We start from the raw sequence: 15831 nt of genomic DNA, 5'->3' as shown, positions 1-15831 counted from the left end.
GGGGGAAATTACTTGGAAGTGTATAAGGAAATATATTTTATTGGGAAGGGCAAGTCAAGGTACAGGTCTTGGGTTTGAGCCCTGGGATTTGTTCATTAGCCTCTTGAAGATGCCATTCCCATTTATGTAAAAACACGTGCTGTCTGTTAGCACTGTGCAAATGGTTGTCATTCTTAGAAAAGACCTGTGACAGACGGGCTCATATCAGAAACTAATTTGGGGTTTTAGTAGATAAGTTTTGGTAAGTATTTACTTGAGTGGTTTTCTGTTTAAAAAGCATGTTTTATTTTGTGCAATGTGCTTTATTTTATGGGTAAAGTTGGAGAATTAAATTAAAAATAATCTTAAAAACCTTCACTGAACAGAATTTTCTCTTGCTGTAATCTTATTTCTTAACTAATTCAGGGTAGATACATTCTTAAGGAAGAAGGCTGGTTTTTTTCCACTTACACTTTTCCAGTTGTGTGTGTGATCAGTTAGTTCCTTTACAGCTCAGCCCAGGCGGGTCCCAGGCTTCTCCTCCACTCTCCCTCAGTGGGCTCACTGCTCCTCCCTCAGAGCTTCCTTCAGGAAGTTCCCCTGGGGCGGCCTTCCCCCAGCTGCTGCTTCTGGATTGTGCTGTGTGTTTGTGTCCTGTGGTTTTATAACTGATTTTCTCTCCTTCTCTTGCTCAACCCAGTCTTGAGTTCTTTTAGAATGTAGACGTAATGATGTCTCCGTCATCAGTCACTAACATGCTCAATGAGTGAATTTTAAAACTCAGTGAAGCAACTCGTTATTTTGAGGATCAAATCCAGCCATTAGGGGATGAAGTTTCATCCTACATTTCTGTAACTTACCAGTACAATTAACTTCTAATGTTTTTCAAAGATTTTTCAGTTCAGAAGTTTTAGTCTAAGTATATTAACAGTGTTGCAGGTATATTTTAACTTTTTGCTTTTCATTGCCTGTTTTTTTTGTAAACATTTAGTTCTATGAGTACTTTTCTATTGAGAGTAGATCTCCACATCTTTCGTTATGATTTTTGGTTAATTCATTTCATATTTTTTTTGTTGTTTGATTTATTTTCTGTTCCACTGAGAATAGGCTTCATGTAGTTTGGGAGCAAATCTATTTTGTTAAGCATTTTATCCCCAGCATTAGTTTATCACTGATTATGAAATTCTTAAGTTTTCATAGCTCTCAAATGCTTTTGACCATAGCTCATAAGCTATAGAACGTAATGACCCTGTTGCTGTTCTGGCAGACCAAACCTCACCTTCCAGGGAAAAAGAGTTCAGGAATGAAAATGTAGTTTGCATGTAGAAGCAGATTTGCTGAAGGAATGAGGGACTGGAGATATGGGAAGAATTGGGTTGGGGTTTATATATCTATGTCTATTAGCAGCAAGAAGAGGGATGCTTCATATTTGAACTGAAGCAAATAGCTATCTTAGTCCAGACAAACTAAATTGATGATAATGAAAATAAAACTAACAGTATCTTAAAAGAAAAAAGCAAAAATACCGCAATTCAGGATCCTTACCAAATGACAGTGAAGCTGGCAGTGCAGTGAGAGGAAGCACTGGTGTGAAAGTCTCAGGATTACAGCCACCTGTGGTGGAACAAGAGTCCTCGGAAAACTCCAGCAGCAGGCAGGCTTGTTCTATTAGATACGTAGACAGCAAATCTTGGACACATAGCTCAGTTGTTAGGTCATTTACATAGGCTGCCCTTAGTACATAAAAATGAAAGTGTACGGGGTTGCACATTCAGTCATGGTAAAACTAGGATCTTAGCTGATGGTACTTTAAAGGATGGGATTGCTGTGGGTGAATTGATGCTCCATTGTATGTTTGTAGGAAGCATTGAGATTATGTGATACACAGCTTGAAAGATTTTTGCCAGCATGTATGTGTTTAAAGAAGTGTATTTCACTAATATCAAATTAAACAAAAAATAATTTTGAATTAAATAAAATAATGCTTAAGTCTTTATCTTTAAAATCTGAATTTTAGTGTATAAATACTAGTTATGAATTTGTAATATAACCAAATGGCAAATTTTAAAAGTTTAAGTTATTTGTGAATAACTAAGTGTTTTATTTGACATAATATTACACATATATTAATATTTAAATGTTTCTGTGTTCTTCAAAGGGCGATTACTGAGAGCCAATCAGATTAGTTTCAATTGGGACAGGCTTGCTAGCTGGATCAACCTTACTGAGCAGTGGCCATATCGGACTTCATGGCTAATATTGTATTTGGAAGAGACTGAGGGTGTTCCAGATCAAATGACATTAAAAACCATCTATGAAAGGTAATTTGTTTGACTTCTTTGTATCTAAGTTCATCTAAGGTTGAAATTTTAGAATAAAATTAAACATACATAAAGCAAACAGAATACAAAATCATGTATAAAATGAATACTTCTGAATTCAACTACTTATTAATTCCATTATAATTTTGGAGTGGTATTAGCACAGGTATATTTTCTTTCATGTAAAATTTACATCTTTATTTGGACGTATTTTTCTTTTTCCGGGTATGTAAAGTTTTTAGAGTTACTGGTTTCTTATCAAATTCAAAAATAAAGTCAGTGCTTTTTATTACAAAAGTACTTCAATACCTTTAAAAACTTTAATTCCTATTCCCATTCTATAAAAACTCTCTCTTTAGAAAAAAAGATATTACAAAGGAACTATATAGTTTGATATAATTGGGTTAATCAAAACTGTTTTGAAAATGTAAATGAAATATTAAATCTAACAAAATATTTAGCATATAGCTCATATATTAAAACTTTTAAGATTTCAAGTAATTTTTATTCCCTTAAAGTATTGTCAGCAAATGGTTTTCCTAATTTTCCAATCCCTATTGTTATGCACATCTTATTAAATATTTTCTAGGTAAATAACTGGTTTTAGAATTTTAGAAGTTTGTTATTGTATTCATCTAAAGATTTTGAGCTGTTCTAAGTTTTGCTGTATAATTTATGTAGTTTGATCAGTAGATTAAACCCAGAGTACCAGATTTTGCAGGTGTTCCAGTAGCAGCAGGTAGAGTGGTACACGATTCCCTTAGGCTTGTGAAGGTGGCACCAAATTGTTTCTGGTCTTTGATCTTTTGGAAATCATAGTATTATGAGACACATGAGTCTGTTTTTCCTTTGGTTTTGCAGTAATTACTAACTTTATTTCTTGAAAAAACTGGTCTATCAGAACACAGAAGCTGTGAAATTATAAATGCTTGCTAGATAAGCACAGTTATTAAATAGTTAAAAATTTTAAAAAAGTATTACTGCTTAATAATAATTAATACCAATATCATGGGATTTATTTTTCTCATGATCTCATAAAGCCCTATTTAACATGAACAACAGTCCTTTGAGAACTTTCATTTATCCTTGAGATATTTGTGTTGTTATCATTTGTGTATAAATAAGAATATGTCAGAGAAAAGGATAAATCTTCCTTAGAACTGTATTGAATTTGAAATTAGGAAAAAAAAAAGCTTTATCCAAACTGGAAGGATGACTTCGGAAGGCGTAGCAGAAGTAATCTGAGAATTGACATAGTTCTTAGACTAATGTATTAATCTAGCAATGCATTTCTAGTTTTTAAGAAATTTGAATACTTACAGGGAGCTAATTCTCTCACAGGACTATTTAAGTAGGGCAGGTTGATTAGCATCGCCAGCCTTTTTTCCCTAGCACCAGAAGCTCTGCCTGGTGCCTTATATATTTCTGTCTCTTTATAAAGTTCAGAGAGGTGATTAGAATGGGTCCATGATGTCGTTATGCTGGGCGTCACATTAAAGTGAATTCACACTGTGATGGCACCTGTCACAGCCAGCCCAGCAGCCTGATTTAGTGAACAGAGCAATGACTCAGAAGTCTAGGTCCCTTCGCTCCAGTCCTTATTCTGCTAATAATCACCAGAGTAATACTGGACAGGGTGTTCATATGTGTGTGCCTCAGCTTACATATTTCATAATCTAAAAATTATCATTTTTATTTTTATTTGTTCTTTTTAGTTATATATGACAGTATAATCTATTTTGATATATTTATACAAGCATGGAATATAGCTTATTCTAATTAGGATCCCAGTCTGGTGGATGTACACAATGTTGAGATTCACTGTGGTATAGTCATATATGTACAAAGGCAAGTTATGTCAGATTCATCCCACTATCTTTTCTGTTCCTATCCCCCCTCCCTTCTCTTCATTCCCCTTTATCTAATCCACTGAATTTATGTTCTCTCCTCCCCCTGATGTGGGTTAGCATTCACATGTCAGAGAGAGAACATTAAACTTTTGGTTTGGGGGGATTAAGCCATTATCTTAATGGTAGGCTCCAAAAGTTACTAAATGCTTGAGTTTTGAGGAACCTGAATTCTGATTAAAAGAAAACACATTTGAAGCAACTGGAGGAAAGCTAAAATAAGATGGCTTATGCAATTAGCAGTTAAATTTAATTGGTATCAGATTGAATCTTAGTCTAAAACTTCATAGTCTAAAACCACTGTTCTTTGCCAATAGAAAATTGCCTGACCTTTTAAAAATTTTCATCCTAATTTCCAGCATTTTGAGCCTTGTAGAAAATTTTCAAAAATTTGTTTTAAAATTAATTGAAATGTATTTTATAGTAAAAGAATAAATAACATATAGTTTGAAGGTAATAGTAATTATTGTACCCTGCTTATAAAAAATAGAATATTTGTGAAATAACTATTTTGGGGGGTGTGGGCATTTTTCATCATAACAAAAATAACTCAGAGTGAATTTTTTGTAAGGGATTTTTTTGTTGTTGTTCAAGTCAATATAGAATATTGTGTGTTGGAGGCATAATGAAGTGAGGTCAACTTTGTTTTGTGATGAAACCAGTAAGAGACTGGTTTTTTACCTCAGCCCTTGCAGCTCATAGTCCTTGAGTCAGTTGGATTCAAGGTGACTTTTTTCTTTTTGGAGAAATAAGTCTCTCTTATATGCTAACAAATACTTACGAAGAATATTTGTAGCCAGGCCAAGAAAAAGTGTAGAAAGTAGTCTTTGAGAATTGATGAGGAGTTGACTTAAGATGATTAAATATAATGAGATGATTTGGAATGAACAACTAACTATAGGAAGACAATTTTATCAGCATATTGAAAGACCATATATTGGAGGATGTTACAATAATTTAGATAACTGTTTCTAGTTAGCTGTGGTTGAGTTCTTTGATGCTTGTCATTTGAATAATAAAAAGTTTTATTTACAGCCATAAAAAGCAGCAGTATATAATTGATATTCATTTATTTTATTAAAGAAATCTGATTTGGTAAAAACAATCAGAAAATAGTATTTTTAACGTTAGTAGTAAAATTTATTTTTTTAATCCATAAAAAGCCTCATTTATTTTTATAGCAATTTGATGACACATCTGCTTGCTTTATTCATCTGAGAAAGAAAATGTTGGTTCTTGGTGTTTGGTAAAATTGCTTTGTTAAATTATTTTCTAAATTGTTCAACTTTTAACAAATGACATTTGATACTAACACTGGAAAGCAATTTCAGCTAATTAAGTAGATCCCTCTATAAACCATTGGAACATTAAGATGACATACTGTTCATTCAAGATTATTTTAATTGGTACAATTATTGTAATTTTCTTGCAATTATGTGTTGAGTTAAAAGCTTTTGTCTAGATCATTTGAGAGGGATTTTTTTTTGTTAACATACATTTAGTAAGAAGAATGTGAGTAAAATAAAAACTAGATAGATTTTCTGTTGACTTTTTATTGCAGCACTTTAGATAACTGTTAAAATATTTTAGGATAAAAGTTTATTTCTTGCATTTTAAGCAATGATAAAGGTTTTTAAAAAATCAATTTAAGTAAAGTTTTTGTGAAGATAATGTTTTAAATTTTTATTTTGGCTCTGCTCAATCCATCTTTTACTCAGGACGATATGGTCAGAATCATTTTGTGTAAAAGATAACATATTTCATTTTTTACTCGTTTAATTTTTTTTAAAAAAACAATTGGACAAGTTTTGAGGCAGCTTGAGAATGGTAGCCATTTTCCTTTCATTAAAATAGCTGTTTGCTGAATGGATACTGTGGATGTCTAAGTTTTGGCCTTTAGACCTATTTAATATTTTAAAATTATTCCATCATGTCTTATGAATGAACGTCATGTCTTAGGATGTTTCCTTCTGGTGTTCACACAAAGCTTTCAAAAGCTTAATTTGATTGTTTCTAGTCATCTCATACCTCTTTTTGCTCTTTCTTTCTTTTTTTTTTTTTTTTTTCATTTTTACTCTTCATCATTTGGAGTGGATTTCGAACAGGCTTGTTTCCTTTTCATATGGACTTAAACTTTAAATTTGAATGGCATGAAAAATTAGACCTTAGTTAGTTTGTGAAATTTTGTCTCACCTGTCTTGTAGTACAAAGAACATCGTTTTGCCAGGCACAGGGGCACATGCCTATAATCCTAGCGACTTGGGAGCTGAAGAAGGAGGATCACAAGTTCAAGGCCAGTGTGGGCAACTTAGTGAGAACCCTAAGCAATTTAGTAGGACTCTGTTCCAAAATAAAAAATAAAAAAAGACTACAGTGAGTCTCAGTAGTAAAGTATCCCTGGGTTCAGTACCAAAAAAAATTAGAAAGATAAGTACATCATTTTTGTATTGATAAATTTTCTCTTAATTAATATTTTCAGACACTAGAAACATTTATTGCAGACATCGTTTCATGCATGCTGTTTAGCTTTTTGTTGTTGTTGTTGTTTTTTTAATGTATAGCTTGGAACCTTACTGAAATTCTGTGTTATTGATATGATGGGACCTTTCTGTAGATACGGTGTTGTCAACATTTAAAATTTATAAAATTACTATCTTGTACATAATTATTTCCATTCTTATTTCCAAAACACATTTGCTTGGAATGCAGAGGTTCAATATTTTATCATTATCTTCTTAAAGAAATAGCCCTATCTTATTCTTTGCAAAATCATGTTTCATAATTCTCCATCTAGAAGAGGAAAGTAAGCAAGTTTATACTGAAATCAAGATTACATAATTAATAATAGAAACCACATTTTATATGGATAGAAATAAATAATAGTATACTTGCCAAGTTCAGTGTGGAAAGTGAGCCTGCAAACCATGAATAGAAGATGTAGAGGAGAGTTAGGGAGAGGGGGAGTAGGGCAGGTTTCATCTTATGTACAGGTCAGACAGTCCTCATTGGGAAAGGAAGGCATGGAGGCCAGAGATTTAGCCAAGCAGAATTCTAGGGAAGTGTTTTCGGGCAGAGTGGATGATTTAGACAAATGTCCTAAGGCCAGAAAGCACATGGAATCAATGTTGGAGAAACAGTAACAACAAAGGATGTGACTTGTTGAGAAGGGATGCAGTGAGGGTAGGTGGGGAGAGGAGAGCTTAGGGAGGTCGGAGGAGTGGGGTCATGGGCCACTTCTGGAAGATCACTATAAGGACTTTGGTTTTTGCTCTGAGGGAAATGAAGTTTCATTGCAGGGTTAAGAAAAAATGGTGTCAGGACTGGGGTTGTGGCTCAGCGGTAGCGCGCTTGCCTTGCATGTGCAAGGTCCTGGGTTCGATCCTCAGCACCACATAAAAATAAATGAATAAATAAAATAAAGTTATTAAAAAAAACCCACATTAAAATAAGAAAGAAAAAGTGGTGTCCATCTCCCCGATGCTGTAACGTTTACTATTTGGTTGTCCAGACTTGTCCTAGGGAACCCTGTGGCTTAAGAGAAGCATATCTTATGAATGTCTTGCTGGGAAGGGATAGGAGTGAATCTTGGTGGGAAAATTAAGATAAGTAGAGGTACAGAAAATGGTCTGCCAACTACTTAGCTCATAATAAAGATGAAATGAGTGGGAGGAAATGGCATGGGTGGCACGCCGTGACTATGCCAGAGCTGGGTAGTAACCTCAGTGCACTGAAAGAAAATCCTGTAGTTATTCTGTACATCTGTCAGAATTTATAGGACCAATTTCCCTGTGTATCTCTCCTGTCGAAATAGTTTCTGGTGTCTCAGGGTCACTTTATTCTTTATTTTCTAATAAAATGGTAGGTTTAGGGCCTACTTTTTGGATCATATTTTAAAGTTGCCTTCTTCCTTGTAGCCGGTTTCATGATCTGCCCTCCCAGTACTTAAACCCCTACTTGAGAGTGAAAGCTGATGTCTAGTATTATTGAGGACTTCTAGGTGTAGGAAGATATTATAGGCAGTAGAACAATTGATGAACTACTTTTAGAGTAACACTGAATTTAATTTGTGGCATTGTAAAATGGAAATGATGGAATTTGCATAACACACTGGGTTCTAAGAATAAAGGGAAATAAGTACTCAAAAATTGCCACGCATGACTCAGGTTTTTACTGGAGTTTCAAGCAACCTTAGCAAGGTTCACCAGTTCTTTTTTCTTCTCACTTACTGTTCACTTTTCCACACTCTCCTGTCTCTGGCCCGTATTCCTCTCCATCCCACCTCATTATTCTGTTCTCATCTAATTGCCACTATCTCAGGAAGCCCAGATACCCCACATCTCAGATGTATCCATTGTGTACTAAGATGCTTGCCATAGGTACTCTCTTACAAATATTTGCATTGCTCTTTTTGCACTGTAGCTTTTTAAATACATTTTTGCTGAAAATTTTACAGTGACTTGGTATAGAGAAGACAGTAGTGAGTATTCATGAAAGAATAAAGAAATCTGATGCTGACATTTGGATTGAGGAATGGAAGAGAAGACTCACTTCATTTTGAAAAGAACACTGTCAGTCTAGACTTGGTTCATTGGTTCTAAATGTGGATAAAATGTTTCTTATGTTGTCCCCCCAGTATGTCCCAGGTACATAATAAGGTCGCGGGCCATATAAATTGAATGGTGATTGGGTTCTTCACCTCACACTGAATGGCTTCTGCTTTTTTGTCAGGTGATGCTAAAATCACAGTCATTTTTTCTTGAGCATTTACCTGTAACTTTGAGTTCAGCTGCCTTTCTGAGGTTCTCATGTTTATAATCCTTTCATGAAGGTCATGGTAGAGTTGCTTTGTGTTGGCAGACTTAGATGGATCCTTCCCCCTTCAATTTTTTTCTTATAGATTTTCAGTGTGATTTTAAAGGATAAAACTTTTTGTGTTCATTCATTAAACATATACAGAGTTTGTTTTGTGCTGGGCACATTCTAGAAAAAGTACTAGCTGATATATTATTTGATCCCTCTGTATGTTCTGTGCATTGGATTAAGCACTTTAATATATTCTCTTTATTGCCTAGGAGGCGGAGCAGGAGGGAGACATACCAGCCACTGTGTGGAGCTTCTCCAGGCCTGTTTTTCAGAGCCAGGAGCCAGCCTTTGTAGCCACATGGATAGTAGAAACTCAAGATTAAACTGATTTTATTTCCAGATATATTTTATTCAATTCTCATTGATAAGCCCATAAATATTTATAATAGTTAATACATATCAGTAGGAAGGTACCTCAGGTAGAAATTTTTCTAAATAATTTAAGTTTGTCATTTCTATTGGAAAAAAAATACAAGCTTCTTATCAACTTGTAGAAAATTCTAAATAAATGCCTAGTAACTGCAGTAGATTTTGTAAGGAAAGCTTTAAAAATATCATTTGTGTTAATTTAGTACTTTAACAGCTGGTACATCTGTTTATTTAATCCTTTGAACTATTTTTCTTTTTAGTAAGTGGCTATAATTTTTTTCCTAGGTAGCTTTCTCAATAGCTTTTCTTTCACTTTTTATAGAAAAAATTGATTTTTAAAATATTTTCTGAACTTTTAACTCAATGTCATTTTTAGCATTTCATGCAAAATGTAAAACAAAGAACTTTAAATGTTCCAAAGTTGTGTGGTTCTAATTTCAACAAGAAAAACTCAAATATATTAACTAAAGCTTTTTAGAAACAAGTGACAAGGTCAGTTTTTCTAAAATAGGTTTTAATATGTTAAAAATACATTTAATATATAAAATTAACTATTATATTTTTTATAATGCAAAATATTTTGTAAGTATATTTTTAGACACATCTAATTATTGAAGAATTCAAATTTACCACCCCAAATTAATATGTCTTCAGAGATCAGTTAACTTTTCTTTTTCTGAAGTTAATTTTTTCAGTGGAGGTTTGTGATTTCAGATTTTCAAATCAAAATATTTTAAACCATTTTAAAATACAAGAAAAACTAGAATAATATGCCACAAAAATCGATAGCCATTACAAGGCTAAAATAACATGAGGTGCTAATGGTAATGGAAGACCACCTGCAGAAGTGGCTTCTGTTAGCAATGTTCAGCAAGTCCACAAGATGGGAGTGTGGCACTGCAAACACCGTCAGCACGTTTGACCATGAAATGTTTTTTGTGATGCTTTTTGTTCCCCCTTTCCATAGCAGAAAAACAAGGGAAAATGATTTAATGAAAGGTTGAATTTTCATATACTTCCTTCTCTCTCCTCTCTATTTACTCACCTCCTTTCCCGACTTCCCTCCCTCCCAACATTTACCAGCACTGAGAATCATGACTATAGGCAAATGAATCTAATCATGTGGTATAATTTTAAAGTTTGCTAATAGCTTTTTTTTTTTTTTTTTAAAGAGAGAGTGAGAGAGAGAGGGGAAGAGAGAGAGAGAATTTTTTTTTTAATATTTATTTTTTAGTTTCGGTGGACACAACATCTTTGTTTGTATGTGGTGCTGAGGATCGAACCCGGGCCGCACGCATGCCAGGCGAGCGCACTACCGCTTAAGCCACATCCCCAGCCCCTGCTAATAGCTTTTTATCCTAAAATTAATTAATTCCTCCCTTCCTCCCTTGGTTACCCTTAGTGGAAACCTGTGCTGGGCAGGTGCTCTACAACTGAGCTATGCCCCAGCTCTCTCCTAGAAATCTTTTGAATTAATATTTGGGCAGAGGGTAGATTTGAAAAAAAGAGATTTTTAAAAACATCTTTTTATTAGTTTGTATTTAGATTTAAAAATATTAAATACTAATTTAAAAAAATTTATTCTTTTTAGTTATACATGACAGTAGAATGTATTTTGACATATCATACATACATGGAGTATAACTTCCTGTTCTTGTGGTTGTACATGATGCAGAGTTACACTGGTTATGTATTCATATATGAACATAGGAAAGTGATGTCTGATTCATTCTACTGTCTTTCCCATTCCTACCCCTCCCCCACCTATTGTGAGTCAGCATTCACACATCAGAGAGATCCTTTAACCTTTGGTTTTTTGGGATTGGCTTATTTCCCTTAGCTTGATAGTCTCCAGTTCCATCCATTTACTGGCAAATGCCATATAAATACTAATATTTTAAGATACTTTGTGTAATTAAGGTTTTGCTTCAAATATTCATTAGTTGACTTTGCTTCAAATATTCATAGTTGACTTCTATTCTCTGTGCTTGTTATTCAGGGTTTTATTACAAAACATTTGTTTCCATATATATGATTAAGTGATGGATATCTTATCACCTGGTCTCAACATGCAGTATTATTAGTGTTGCCTCAAACAGCTATAAAAATTTGATCTCATTTACTTACATCTGAGCATTTAAAAATTGATATCATACCATAGACTCTGGATACCAGAATCAGGCTGTGTTTTTTAATGACAAATACTATTTTCATATTGAATCACTTGTGAATTATTTTGCTTCTTTTTACTTAAATCATCTCTTACTCTAGATTTGAATTTTTGTTTTGTCATCTGAGTTGCTGTTATCTGATCACTTGCATTTGTAACTGGGTAGGCATCATCCTGTAATGCACTTATTTTTATAGTTTTACCATCAGTGGAAACCTTTTTCCAAATGAAATCTTTTATAGAATTTTATTAAGTAAAGTGGAATTAATATAAATCAATTTATTCAAATTATAACATTGTAAAACAAATGTAATTAGAAAAATGGGCTGCTGTGAAGGATATTATAAAATTATTGTGATCCTACCTCAGTTTAAACACCTCTTTGTTTCTCTGGTTAGTTCTAATCTGGGAGAGTGAGCATCACCTGGAGGAGAGGCCATTGTGCTGCTCAATGTGCATGGACACGTGGTGCCTCTGCCACGGTGTGGTACTTAGCACCTAGCTAGGGCCTAGCCAGAGTGTTGCTGTGGAGAAAACTGGTGTGATAGCCTTCTCCTGAGTTTGCATACTGAACATTTTATTTATCCTTTAAATTGCATGCCTACTTGTTTCCCCCATTTGTATGAAAAAAGCAATTTTGGGCTCAAATGTTTTGGCCAAGTAGATTATCTTGGAAATATATACCCTTAGTGGAAAATAATGTTTTAAAATATGAAGTTCTGGGCTGGGATTGTGGCTCAGTGGTAGAGTGCTTGCCTGATATGTATGAGGCACTGGGTTTGATTCTTAGCACCACATATAAGTAAATGAGTAAAATAAAGGTCTATCAACAACTAAAAAATATTAAAAAAAAAATGTGAAGTTCTTCTAGTAAGTAAAAGAATAATATTGTTAAGCTCTGTCAGTCGTTTCTGTGGCAACTTAGGTAAGCACCTTTAAGGTTTGCATTATTTAACCCTAATTAGACCATCCTTAATTAAACAATTCGAAACACATTAAATACTTGCAAAAGCCTTTTTTTAAAACCAGAAACGCACACACTTGAAGAATTGTTGTGACTATTCTCTGTGCTTGTTTCCTAGTGTAGGTGCTGAATAGGATGCCTGTGAAATGCTGACATCTTTGTGTAGGCTCTGGACAGTGAATACTAGAGAGAACACCTGACGCTGTTCCCAGGGCTGTCTCGAGTGCCTAGCTGGCCGCTTCAAGTACGCAGATGCCTCTATGCTTTTTCTGCCAGTGAGGCTTTGCTTCTTTGATCTAGTGAGCAGTGTTCACTCTGGATAGACTGTGTGGACAATTTCAGCTTTGGTTACATTCTTACTTTTATTACTTTAGGTATAGTGAGGTGTCTATTTTCTGACCTCTAGGCTAATGTGTGAAAGGTGACTCATGGAATAGTTATCAAAGCATCTTTCCAAGGATCTTAGAGATGAGTAAAACTTACAGGTTGTAGCAAAGGCAGTGCTGAAAGGGAAATTTATTGCTGTTAATGCATACATTAAAAAAGAAGAGAGCAGGCTGGGGTGTAGCTCTGTGGTAGAGCACTTGGCCTGGCCTACACAAGGCCCTGACCTCAGTCCCCAACACCACCAAGAAAGGGAGGGAGGGAGGAAGGAAGGACGGAGAAAAAGAAAAGAGATCTTGCATTCATAGTCTAACTTTAAACCTTGAGGAATTAGAAAAAGAAAAGCAAGGGAGGAGGAAACTCAAGGGTGGTAGGAGGAAAGAAATAATAAAGGTTAAAACCGAGATGAATAAAGTGCAAAACAGAGTAACAGTAAAACAATAAAAACAATGAAACCAAAAATTGTTTCTTTGAAAAGATAACAAATTTGATGAGTAATATAGAAGTCCAGGTTTGAAGCTCAATCTGGAGGCCAGGATGAGCAGAGGTGGCTCAAATAGCTGTTTCTGAGGATTGATGAGGGCAACAGCTATTTGATGGTAGACTCTTCTCATGTATTTTATCCAGTCTGTTTGGAATTTAGGAAATGAGGGTTTTAATTTGAGGGTTAGATGAGTTGAAAAATCCCACAATATTTATGCAATTATAGGCTGAAAAAGTCACTACCACTATTCCTACTTTTGGATTTATTACACACACACACACACACACACACACACACACACATATTTTTTTTCTTCTTCTTTAAGTTCCAAGATCCAAATCTGGAATTTAGAAGGACAGAGCCATACTGGAGATGTTATTATCCAAACATAGATGCAGTCATTTATATAGTAAAGCTGTTACCAATACCAAACTGGCATTTCCAAATCAGAGTTGTTGCCATATCAGAAGGTGAAGAACTTCAAAGCCATCTTAGTGATATTTGCAAATAAGCAGAACATGGAACAGGCTGTAACTCTCACAGAGATAGCACCTTCACTTGGGTTACCTGCTTTGAAGGACTGAAAATGACAAATATTGCCAACTTTAGCAAGCAAAGTCACTAGCCTTTGTGAGGTGGTAGAATGATGAACTGAAACATTAAAGAGCAGATAGCAGTTCAGTTGCTGATCATCTGAAGTGATTGTGTCATGTATCATTTTGCAAACAAATGTGCTTCACTTTACTAAATGTTAAAGTTATGTGATTGTCAACACATGCCAGGTGTAATGCGTAATAAATGATAAAGATTTGGTTGGAAAGATAAATCATCTTGATTGAACCAACTGATTATTTGTTTTAGTGATGTAGGTATTACTTCCTTGTTTTCTTATATTAAAATATATATATTTGTTTGTATGGAATTCTATTCCCATAGTTCTATTAAAGAATGCACTCTTCTTGGGAAAAACTTTTCTATTTTTGAATTAATGGTTGCAACTTATTTGTGTAAACACTAATAAATACCTTAACTCTTATTTTTACACCTCAAGTGAGTTAAACAAGATTGGTCTTAATTGAGTAGCCTAGGAACATAGTGTGGCTAATATAGTCTTTATTTGCTTACCTGAGCCTTTTTAGCTATTTTATTTAAAAGGATTTGGTTATAGGCATCAAGTTGAGATAATTATTTTGATGGTTAATCTTGCTAACTTTATCTGTTATTATCATTTTATAGTACTTTATAGGTATCTAAAATATGTACATATGTTGACCCTGTGAGGTAGGTAGGACAGATACTATTGCCTTCATCTTATGAATGTGGATCCGAGGTTCTGCAGATTGGCTTGCCTGAGATCACTTGCTGGAGGTAGAAGAGCCAAAATGAAACTTCTGGGTCAGTAGCTTGTCTCATAATGTATACCACATATTCCTGAAATTGCCAACACTCACAACACACACACACACAGCTTAACTCTTTATTATTATTATTATTATTTAGTTGTAACTGGACACATACCTTTATTTTATTTATTTTTATGTGGTGCTGAGGATCGAACACAGGGCCTTGCACTTGGTAGGTGAGTGCTCTACTGCTGAGCCACAACCCTAGCCCCACAGCCTCTTAAATAAAATAATGCTAATCAAAGAAATCATAGCAAGTACATTCAAAATATGAATATCTGAACTTTTTTTTACCACACTAGTAGAGATGATCAATGACATAGTTAGTAATAACAATCCTAAGTGGTTTTGTTTGCTGAAGTTTACAACCCATTGAAGAAAAAAATTCACATTAGAGGAAATTTTTAAAAGTCTATTTTAAGAAAAAAATGTTGGCTTGGATATTGTTCAGTGGTACACATTTGCCTAGCATGAATGTGAGTTCAATCCCTAGCTCAATAGCAGGGAAAAAAAGGAAGGAAGGGAAAAAGAAAATAAAATTGGCAATCTCTTATTAGGCTGATAAAGAAAAAAAAAAGGCAAGATAATAATTAAAGTTAGCACATGGGAGGAATAAATGAATTCTAGTTAGGGCAGAATGGTGCAAGGCAAAGGGAGGGGGCAGGGGATTACCAATGATGGTGGAATGTGATAAATATTATCCAAAGTAAATGTATGAAGACACAAATTGCTGTCAACATATTTTATATATAGCCAGAGATATGAAAATTGTGTTATGTATGTGTAATAAGAATTGTAATGCATTCCACTGTCATGTATTTTTAAAAAATCAATAAAAAATAATTAAAGGAGGGCTGGGGATGTGGCTCAAGCGGTAGCGTGTTCGCCTGGCATGCGTGCGGCCCGGGTTCAATCCTCAGCACCACATACAAAGATGATGTGTCTGCCGAAAACTAAAAAATAAATATTAAAGAGTTCTCTCTCTCT

The 15831-nt window shown here is 34.4% G+C and overlaps 1 protein-coding gene across 8 annotated transcripts in view; it reads left to right on the top strand.

Annotated features, from left to right (window-relative positions):
• The window catches only part of Kidins220 (kinase D interacting substrate 220), a 102759-nt gene that overhangs the window by 56749 nt on the left and 30179 nt on the right, over positions 1–15831 (top strand). For all 8 annotated transcript variants that reach the window (XM_076833964.2, XM_076833961.2, XM_076833959.2 and 5 more), the window contains exon 22: positions 2138–2300. In XM_076833964.2, coding sequence (XP_076690079.1) covers positions 2138–2300 — 163 coding nt within the window. The remainder of the gene's footprint in view (positions 1–2137; positions 2301–15831) is intronic.

Source organism: Callospermophilus lateralis, chromosome 14 (genome assembly GCF_048772815.1).
Source record: "Callospermophilus lateralis isolate mCalLat2 chromosome 14, mCalLat2.hap1, whole genome shotgun sequence".
Lineage (NCBI taxonomy): Eukaryota > Metazoa > Chordata > Mammalia > Rodentia > Sciuridae > Callospermophilus > Callospermophilus lateralis.
Note: the sequence above shows the minus strand (reverse complement) of the source record. Positions and strands in the feature narration are given on the sequence as shown.